The sequence below is a fragment of the Adiantum capillus-veneris genome, chromosome 15 (genome assembly GCF_014529385.1).
Source record: "Adiantum capillus-veneris isolate H3 chromosome 15, ASM1452938v2, whole genome shotgun sequence".
NCBI lineage: Eukaryota > Viridiplantae > Streptophyta > Polypodiopsida > Polypodiales > Pteridaceae > Adiantum > Adiantum capillus-veneris.
Window position 1 is genome coordinate 17,538,290 of NC_140945.1, and position 10,456 is coordinate 17,548,745.

General features: G+C 47.5%; 1 protein-coding gene across 1 annotated transcript in view; it reads left to right on the forward strand.

Annotated features, from left to right (window-relative positions):
• Positions 1-5,856, forward strand: part of LOC147440343 (uncharacterized) — an 84,167-nt gene extending 78,311 nt beyond the window's left edge. Inside the window, exons 6-8 of the mRNA XM_086530117.1 lie at positions 4,840-4,876; positions 4,962-5,003; positions 5,190-5,856. Of these exons, the coding sequence (XP_086386243.1) occupies positions 4,840-4,876; positions 4,962-5,003; positions 5,190-5,278 (168 nt within the window). The 3' untranslated portion in view covers positions 5,279-5,856. The remainder of the gene's footprint in view (positions 1-4,839; positions 4,877-4,961; positions 5,004-5,189) is intronic.
• The last annotated feature ends 4,600 nt before the right edge of the window (positions 5,857-10,456 follow it).

The following is a 10,456-nucleotide window of genomic DNA, read 5'->3' on the forward strand; positions in this document are numbered from 1 at the left end:
ATCCTCTGAAAACAACACTCTGCCACCTGTGGAGCCTCTACTGAAACACGGTGTAAACGACCCACACCGTGTAGCTCAAAAAACAGGGAGGGGCCAGTCTCCGAGTAAGCCCGAACTGCAATGAGAACCTCCAGTCGGGTGAAGGCTCCCATCCATCTAGGCGCTGGGGACTCGAGAGGTGTGAGCCACTCAGCTGGTACAGCCTCTGTGATGTCCTGACACATGCTCTGCACCCCTCTCATGCCCTGAAGCTGGATGCTTTGAAGCTCCTCTTACAAGCCGGAAAAAAATGTAGCCAGTCACCTAAAGTGCATGCTGGACCCTCTTCCACGGGACCCCAAGAAACATGAGGCCTACTACCAACCAAGTGGCCTCTCTGAGTGCTAATCATGGGGTTCCAAACCAGGGGATGTCTCTGGCGCTCCTCCGTGCAAGTAGGCTGATGTTGCTCCAACCTCCAGGTCTCTCCGCAGTTGCTCCCAGGAACGAGTAGACTCACAGCAAAACGGTCCTCCAATCTCCTGCTTAGGCTAACTCTACGCATCTCTGTGAAAATCCATCTGGTCGAAGGTCGCCAGGGGCCTCCAGCCTGAGGCACTCTAGCACTAAGCCGCTGAAGCAGAAACTCCTTCCAGGGTTCCTCCCCTGGAAGTATCCTCTGACAACATCCAAAGAAGGGCTCTACTTTGCTGTGCTGGGTCTATGATCCTCAACCCTCCTTGAGAACAAGGAAGAGTGATGACCTGCCAGGCCACTTTGGCACGGGCTATCTGGGTGTCACATCGTGACCAAAGGAAGTTCCTGATTAGCCTCTCTACCTAGCTGATGGAGGAACTCGAAAAGATCCAACAAGAAGTGATGTACCACATAGTAGCCAACAACACCTGGTTGGCCACTACGACTCTGCCTGCAAAAGAAAGTCGTGCGGAGCTCCAATGTAACAACTTCCTCTTGATGGAAAGGAGAAGGGGAGCAATCTGCTGCTCCAGAGACGAGTCCAAACCAACCTGACAGCCCAATTACCGAATTGCAGTCCATGGGGGGATCCATCTGAAACCCTCACCTGGCAGCCAATTAGGCGTAGGAGCACTACCAACGGAGAAAGTCACTGTCTTTCTCCAGTTGATCAATGCACCTGATGCACAACAAAAGGTCTCAAGAGCCTGCTCACACCTGTGAAGGTTGGCCTCCTGGCCCTCCACGTACAAGGCTGAGTCGTCAGCAAACTCAACGTCCAATAGCTCATCTCCCCAAATAGGGAGCACTAGGCCACGAAGACCAACTTGTTGTGAACCAAAAACTTGCTCATCGCCTCAGCATAGAACAGAAAGAGGAAGGGGACAAGAGGGCAGCCCTGTTTGACGGAACGTGAGAGCATGAAACGATCACCTCTACCACCTGACAAAAGTACCTGATTGGGTGCCCGTCTGTAGAGAGCTGACACACCTCTGATCCAGGCATTTGAGAAGCCCATCCTGCGTAGAGTGCCCTCCAAAAAGTCCCAGTCAACTCTATGGTAGGCCTTCTCAAAATCAAGAAGAAGTATCACCAGATCCTCACCACAGAGGCGCGCAAGGGCAAGACGCCTCCCTGAAAGTAAAGATGTTGTCAAGGATACTACGCTCCTTGACAAAACCTATCTGTGTCCCGTGTATGATGCTCACTAGAAGTGGCTGAATCCTCAAACGCAAAGCCTTGGCAAGAATTTTGTAGGCTGCCACACATCTGAAACCCGCAGAGTCATACATAACCTCTCCCAAGCTGCCAACTCAACTCCATGCACAGTAGTATGGCTCCTCCAATCCTGTCAGAGAGATCCTCCAACATGTTGAAGTTACCCCCAATGCACCATTGCTTTGCCTGCGGCATAGACTCTACAATGTGAGCCCAAAACTCTGCACGTGCGCTCGCCACATTGGGCACGTAGATGTTCAGGAAGCCCATGAGGCAACCCTAAACCTGCATAGTATCCATTGAGCCCTGCCTGGTACAATAATCCCTCTTCCCACAATGGCCTGCTGCAAAGAGTTCGCAATAGTTATACATACCCCACCGTGGATGCCTCCAGGTCCAAATGCAGCTGACCAAAACGTCTCATAGTGACCATGCAAAATCTGACCACACCATCGAATGCGGCTCTCACAAAGATGATGCTCCTGTAGCATAAGAATGTCAATCTCACCACCCACAAGGCATCTCTGAAGCTTCTGATGCAGCCCACCCCTCTGACGCTGAAACTGGGGCCCTCCTAATCCTTGCACATTCCATGAGATGATCCTCGTGGAGTCAGTGAGAGAAAACAGATGCTGCCGCAACAGCCACCTCACTATCTTTGAGGCCGGTTTGGATGGGGAGTAATCCGCATCCGAACGACCTCTAGACAAGCGCGAAGGAAGTGACTGTCCCGCCCAGGCCCAAGCCGAGCGTGCAGCCCGAAGGGCTACATCCATTGTCCAAGAATCCTCATGCACAAATACATAACAAGGAGGGCACTGAGTGTCAACAAACAAGTGCACCACAATGTGCCTGCAACTCGTTGCATCCGGAGGCGTCACGCTGAACTTGGCCAGAGGCCAAAGTGTCTGCACCAGATCTGTCACCCGTAAGTCCCCTGTGTGGTGTGAGAACTCAGTAGCCTGAATCTGGAGCCAGTCAAGGACTGTGTGTTGGGTCCACTCTGTGATATCCCTACCACACAGCGGAAAGGAGAAACCCACCGCCGTATCCAGAGCCTCAATGCCTCTAGCTGCAAGAAAGAGGCCGTGGACTCGAAAGCTAACCTCCTCGAGGTTAGGAGAAGAGTCACCCAAAAACCGAGTGAAGCTGTAGTCGAAGAAGTCCCAGCGTCTACGAATGTGGAAGCTTGTCAAACCTGGAGGGACCGTTGCAAAGGGAGAAGTTTGCACCAAAAAAAGCGGCCTCAAGTGGGGCTGTCCCTCTCGAGCCACGCGGCTCGTAGCGAAAGCACTGCCAAGAGAACGCCTCGCGGCAGAAGCATGCTCCCTGTGTCTGAGGAGGAGGGGTCGGGAGATGAGGCTGTGGGCCCCATCAGGGAGAGAGGAGGGACAGGAGGCGAAGGTGAAGGAGGGGGAGGGGGAGGCGGAGCGGCAGCGTTTGAGGAAGGAGGAGGCGGTGGTGGAGAAACTGACGTGGACGGGGCCTCCTCAGGCGGGTCCTGCTGAAGGGGGTCAAAACGGTTCCCAGTCGGAACCCAGCGCTGTTGAGCTATAGAAGGTCGGCCACCAAGGGGAGCAGTGGGGCAAGCCCGCCCCTGTTGGACGGCGGCCAGGCAACTGTTGCAAACCGTCAGCTGTCTGATCACTGGTCTCTGTGGAGGTACAAGCATGTGCGTCGTGTGTATCTGGCTGCTTGGCATGCTCAGTCTTGGGAGGCTTCACATGCACTGTGGGTCGAGGTCTCCTACAAGGACAAGCATTTGCCAAATGGCCCATTTGCTTGCAAATGAAACATTGGTTCGGGAGATCCGAATACTCCACACTTTGTCTGATCTATCCTCACTCACCCGAGGCAGCAGTACCACCTTGGGGAGGGAGTGTGTGTCTCGAACAAGAACCCGCACAGTAGGTAAACCTGCGGCCTTGGCCACAATTGAAGCTGCAGTGCGCGGAGACTCCTGATCTGTCCCGAACATGGAACCAATCCTCGGGAGAAGAGGGAGGTACTCTCGCTTAGGCCTGGAAAACAGACCGAAATCGGCAAGTCTGCCTCCTCCGCAAGCACATCTGTAGTAGGGTCAAAACCATGATGCCATCGTCGGAAGTAAGCTCGAGCTGCTTAGATGCCGAGCGGGCTCATTAAAATCACCTTGGCCGTCATATTTGCAGACTCGAACTCTACCTGGTAGTACCCTCTCCCGAGGATCTGGACATCGGTGATCTTGCCCACATCGGAGAGAAGATGGGCCTATAGTAAATCCCGAACCTTGCCCCAACTGGGCCGAGTGCCAATGATCTTGCACATAACCAAAGTGGCTTGCAAGCGCTCCACTTCGGCCATCAAGCTCGCTTGCTCTTCTCTAGCGAAAGAGCAAGTTAAAGGGTCGGCTCCGCGGTGTGGGCTAGGGGGCTTTTGTGGAGTCCCTCTGAGGTGGAGCAGAAGCCGCCATTCTGTGTCTTCTGCTGAATCAAGGAGGGCGTTTGCGACGAGGCGCTCACCAGGAAGCTGAAAATAACAGCCTGCCTGCGAGCTGAAGGCGTGACTCGGAGGGAGGGGGGATAAGGTGGGGCGAATGGAGCGGGGGAAGGGGCACACACAGGGGGGAAAGGGTGGGGGAAGGGGAGGATGAGGCAGGCATGGGGGGCAGCGGGCAGCCAGCACCGCGCAGCAGGCAGCGGGCCAGGGCAGGGAGAGGATGCGCGAAGGGGGAGGGGGGCGATGGCGGGCAGCGAGCAGTGAGCGTTCAGGTTAGCAAGCCTCACGGTCACACACCCGAGGGAATGCAATCTTATCGTGCAATCGCATTTGAATTATATCCTCGAAATTTTCTACAAACACGTGCATCTGTTCTCTTACTGTGCTACTCATGATTCGTCAGATCTGAAGATTGAGAGGAGATGCTCAAAGATGGGCACTTTTCAAGCTTGTGTAGAATGTGGTTGCACATAGGCAACAGAAGCGAGCTTACAGAAAAGTAGAATATCACTATCAATGTGAAACAATCTGTTTGAGAGAATTGACTTCAGTTTTCCCTCCCCAAGGATGTTGTAGATCTGTTGAGAGCATATAAGGAACTGAGCACCTAAATTTTTGGTGTGTATCTCTAAGACCATGTGTGACTGATGCCCTTAAGACTAAACTTTGATGTGCTTTATTGTTTAGGTGGAGATGATTTTGCAAGCTCTCGAATATGAAACAAGTAAGAGGAATAATACATAAAGCCCTCTCTACCTTTGGTTATGTTTTAGATGTCTCACCATCTTCCTCTGTTTGAATCCTCCCAGCCCATGGCAAGGTTTTGAACGAGTTTTACGAGTCTACTGCAGGTAAGATTCTTAGCAATTTAACTTCCTGCTTTGAAGACCCCGTATTTGCATGCTTGTCCTTGACTCCTTGCTGCCCAGTGCTTGGTATTCGTAGTTGCATAGTCGACATAACTCGTAAGGCCTATTTCGTCACTAAGGTGATTAATGAGGACAGTTTATGTCGGTTTTGTGTGATTCACTTGGCAGGGAAGTTTCAAACTGCAATCGGAAAAGCTTGGGCAGCGGAAATTATTATGAGAAGGGAGAGGAGTGTGGACTTAAAGGCAGCACAATAGAAATTTCGCCAATCAAATAATATGTCAGAAGATTTGCAATCATGAAAGTACAAAAAATCTGCAATTATTAAGCTTCAAAGGTGCGGTGTGATTAGGCTACGTAACTCAGAAGAACAGCCAGAAATGTTCAAGACATCCAACAAGTGAAGCTAGGGAAGCTTTATGGACTGCTGGGACACCTGTATGCGACATGCTCTGAAAAAGGTGACCTGAAGGAACTTCACGTGGCTAACAAGGCTTGGAGCTTGTTTAATCTTTTAATGTCTCATCAAACTGTGCCATATTGTCTCCAATAAACTCAAACTATCAAACATACTCGTTCCTATAGTCTGTAAACCTATAGTAGTAGCTCTCCAAGAAGTTTTGGGTCAATGCCCTGCAGTACCTTGAAATTGCACCCATTGTTGCAAGTTCAATCACACTATCCTTTTGAGGGTACTCATGGAGAAACTCCTCTGCAAGAAGCCTTTTTGGCCAATCCATGTTTGACATGCTTGTTTTGTGCATTCGAAATACCTGTGTAAAGGCTTTAACTTAGCTATGACACTTCAGTTTTCTGAGTTTATGTTTGGGATCAATTTTTTGTCCATTGCAGAACCTTTACCTCCCAATGCTATTATTAAATCTCTGATTTAGCTTTCAACCTCGTCTTGTAAAATACCAGTGCCTTCCCTTTTAAAAATGAAACAGCCGTATTTTATTGTATAATTCACTTAGTCCCTTGCTTCTATTTGGTGGGAACCTTGCCCATATAATTTGAACAGGTTTTTGAGTGTGAAACCCTTATGACCAGTCTTTAAGGTAAAACATCAAAAGGCAACCATAGTAGAGCTGTGAAAGGGTCTTTACTGTAATCTGGGTTATCTCACCATATTGGTTCTACTTTATGAAACAATATTTCCCAATGGCTTCAAAAAAAAAAGATTCACTACCTGCATAATACAAGGAAGCTCGAACGAGAGGAAAACACTTACATGGAAATGAAAAGTTTTTTTCATTTCCATGACGCTTTTAATTTTATAAACTCACCCTTAACTTATGCATTTGAGTTTTTCTTTCTTTGGTGTGTGTGTGTGTGTGTGTTGTTGGTCTACATCGCTAGGCGAGCCCTTATGTTTGATGAAGGGACAATACACTTTAATGTACTGTGTCCTAGCGTGGAACACCGAGTCCTATGCCAAGTGTATGTCGTTGAGGGTGTCACAATTAATGAAACCGGCCTTTGTACTTATATGCCCAACTCTCCAAGTAGCATCTGTAGCATGCTATCTCATAATCTGTCATAGAAGTGCTCCTATACTCGGCTTTTGTACTCGTCAAGGCAATTGTGGGTTGCTTCTTGATGCTCCATGTCTTAAAAGCGCTCCCATGTGAAAACATGGATTTGCATGGTAACTTGCCGATTATATACACTACCAACCCCAATTGTGTACCTAAATAGCCACAACTCCGTGCAAGCGTTGTAGAAGAGTGTATAGTCCAAAGTAGTGCAATATGCTTCCCATTTAATCCATGTGTGGCTTTCTAAGAAGTTGCATAAAGAGATTCTCCATTCTAATCGTGTAGCTCTAATCCAGTCATGAGATTTGTCTCTCTCTCTCTCTCTCTCTCTCTCTCTCTCACACTCACTCACACACACACACACACACACACACACACACACACACACATATACAAAAACACACTTGTATATATGTGTGTGTGTGTGTGTGTGTATATATATATATTATTGAGATGATTATTATTCCATGGAGTTGTTTCACAATGTCATGTTATTATTCTATGATGAATAGTGTAGGTTTCTCTTCTCTTGAAGATAATATAATAATAAGGGGCCTCATCATGGTATTTGTTTGTTGACTATGTATACATGTACATATGATATCAAGATGTATTTGCCTTTATCTATGCATAACAATTTATATATGTTTTATAAGTTTAAATGTTTTTAAAGAGCAACCTCACAAACTATCTCCAAAGATATCGTGTGCATGTATTTTCTTGACGTTACTACAATTTTTGGATTATTTTTGTTGATTTTGTGATGTTTCAAGACTTCACGTAATTGGGAAAATTTTGAGTTAGATAGACTAACAAAGATGAAATGACATCAACACATTTCAAGCTTTGAAGACTTCTAACTTCTTATTAAAGCGGACAAGAATGTATTTTCATTGAGCCATTTGTAGCCATTGTTGTAATTGATAGGATGTCATGTAGATTATAATGTCATGATGGACAACCATCCAAATGGTTGGGGCCGTGGGTAGAGCGCCACGATGAAGTGCCATCCGGGGTTTAGTGGGTGAGGACACTTGTACTAGAGTGCATGGGGCGGCCGGGAAGGTGCCTATGGTAGGCTACACATTATAAAGCCCGGGAATGAGAAAGGCTTCCTTGTTATTCTCCTCTATGGATGGGTGGTGACCTAGGGTGGTCGCCCTCCTCATGCACACTCGTAGTGTGATATTACGAGGTTGTAAAATTGGTATCAGAGAAGGATGTAGGTCCACGTGTGAATGAGCCTATACACACACCCTAATCAACCAATCATTGGATTAATGAAGGATTGCAAAAGATAAGGCAAAGAGATTATGTGCCATAGCTACACAAAGGCAAGCTCTCTCTCTCTCTCTCTCTCTCTCTCTCTCTCTCTCTCTCTCTCTCTCAACACTCACACATACACACCCACCTGTCAAAGTGAGAGTAAAAAATCGATCACGGTCAAAGTGGGAGCCACGCTCGACCACTAAACCATCATAGAGTAAACTATAGATACACACAAAGTACGGTGAGAATCTAGGAAACATTTCGACAGAGTTTTCCACCAAAACTACATAAACCATGAACATGCAGTGTCTCAATAGCAAAACCACATATGATACGCATAAATTGCCAAAAGCCTATCAATCTAGCTTTCTCTTGAAAAAGTGGCTCTATGGACGATTGCATCGTCCAAAATTCTTGTAAATCTGTTAATGCCACATGCGAGTTGTACCTAGCTCATTGTATTCGCATAGGCATACATAGCATAACCGCACAAAACTATGCTAAAAACTACTCTCTAGAGTGACCCACACAATCATACATGTGCCGCATAATTTTCACTAGAAAGAATGCTCAAACTAAGAGAAAAATTCATAGAATCAGGCAATAAGCCACATGTGGTCGTAAATGTCGTCTGGGAGCCGAACTCTATTGCAAGAAATCCGCTCTAGAATGGCCTGTTAGAGCCATATGTGTTGGATGTGTGTCGCCAAAGTAGGACCATCAAAGCCAAGATCATCGAGGAGGGGATCGCTGAGGAGACTACGCCGAAGCTAGGCCGCTTCAGACGCGAGCTAGAGGAGAGTTGATGCTGCTCTCTCTCAATCTATCTCCTGGTGAGTCGAGCCAGGATGCTGAGGAGAGGCCATCAAAGCAGAAACCAATCCAGATGAGATGTCGAAGCTATGTCAGAGGAGGGTAGCCAATGTTGAGGCTACACCGGAGGAGGAGCGCCAAACCGCTATCTCACTCTTGCTATGTTGAAGCCAAGAAGTACATTTCAATGTTATTTTCTGTCGCCGGACGAAAGTCATTGGCAAAATCTCCAAGTAGATGTCGTAGAGAGTGTCCTTAAAGTTGATGATCGACAAGGGAAGGTGATGTTGAGCCGATGGGCCAAAGCCAAAAGGATGCCGAGAAGATCACCGAAAGCCATAAATGTGGTAAGATGTCGAATGCACATTGGAGGAGAGCCAACGCGCTCTCTCACCCTCCCTCACTCTAAGCAAAAATTGCCGATTAGAGTGTTGTAGCCGTCGAAGGAGAGTCTAGAATGCTCTCTCTCAAATCTATGCACTCTATACCTCTTCCAAAGTCAAGAAAAAAGTACCTGTGTATGCACACGCACATACATTGTCTTTTATTTTCTTCTTCTTCTTCTTGTGTGTGTGTGTGTGTGTGTGTGTGTGTGCATGTGTGCGCGCGCACACACACACACACACACACACACACACACACTTTTGTTGCTTCTTCTCTCTCTATCTCCCTGAGGATGTCGGATCTTCTCTCTCTATCTCCACTATGTAGTAATGTTGAAAGATAGCGCTAGGTCCAATCTGTTGCTAGCGCTATTGTTGCACATAATCAAGGCCAACATTTTTACCCTCGCTCTCTAATTTTTGTTGGAATTAGGGTTGTAGAGAAACACACACATCTTGGAGAAGACGAAGGAAGCTCAAGGCACACAATAGAGAGTGTGTTACTTAGTGTGCAATGGAAAGATAGATAGCCCTAGAGTGATGGGTGTATATACAATGCTCGGGGGAAAAAACCTCCTAAAGAGGGAAAAAATGCCCCGGCGGTCTTGGTGTGTTCACACACATCACTACCACATGTATATGGTAACAAATCCCCCCTGGAGTGATGCGGTGAACGAGAGCTGGCACATGAGTAAAGGGAAGTGCCATGCCCTGAGGACAGGATCAGTCCACAAAGGGGAGTAAGCCCAAAGCTTTGCGAAAAGCTTCAAGCTTCTCACGAGACAATGCCTTTGTGAAAAGATCTGCAAGGTTGTCCTGTGTTGGCACATAAGCCAAGCTGATCTCTCCTGTTGAGAGCCTCTCCCTGACATAGTGGTAATGCACCTCAATGTGCTTTGTGCGAGCATGAAAAACTGGGTTCCTCGCAACTGCCAATGCGCTCTGACTGTCAGTGTAGATAGTGTTGGCAGTGTCCTGTCCAACACCCAAATCAACCATAAGGCGTCTGAGCCATACACACTCAACCGTAGCTGTGAAGACTGCTCTGTACTCAGCCTCACAACTCGAAGTGGCCACACTAGGTTGCTTCTTGCTCAACCATGATATACATGAACTGCCAAGCATGAAACAAAAACCACTTGTGGAAACTCGCGTGTCAAAACAACCAGCCCAATCTGAGTCCGAAAAAGCATGTAAGTTTGGCGGCAATGATCCCCCCTTGGGATAAAACAAGCCAAGATGTAAAGTGCCACTAAGGTAGCGGAAAATCCTCTTGACAGCGTGCCAATGCTTAGACCCTGGGCTATGCATAAATCTGCTGACCTGTGAGACTGAAAACTGAATATCTGGCCTCGTGTTGCATACATAATGAGGCAGCCAACAACAGTTTGGTAAAGAGTGACATCAGCAGGATCGCCAACATCATGTAGAC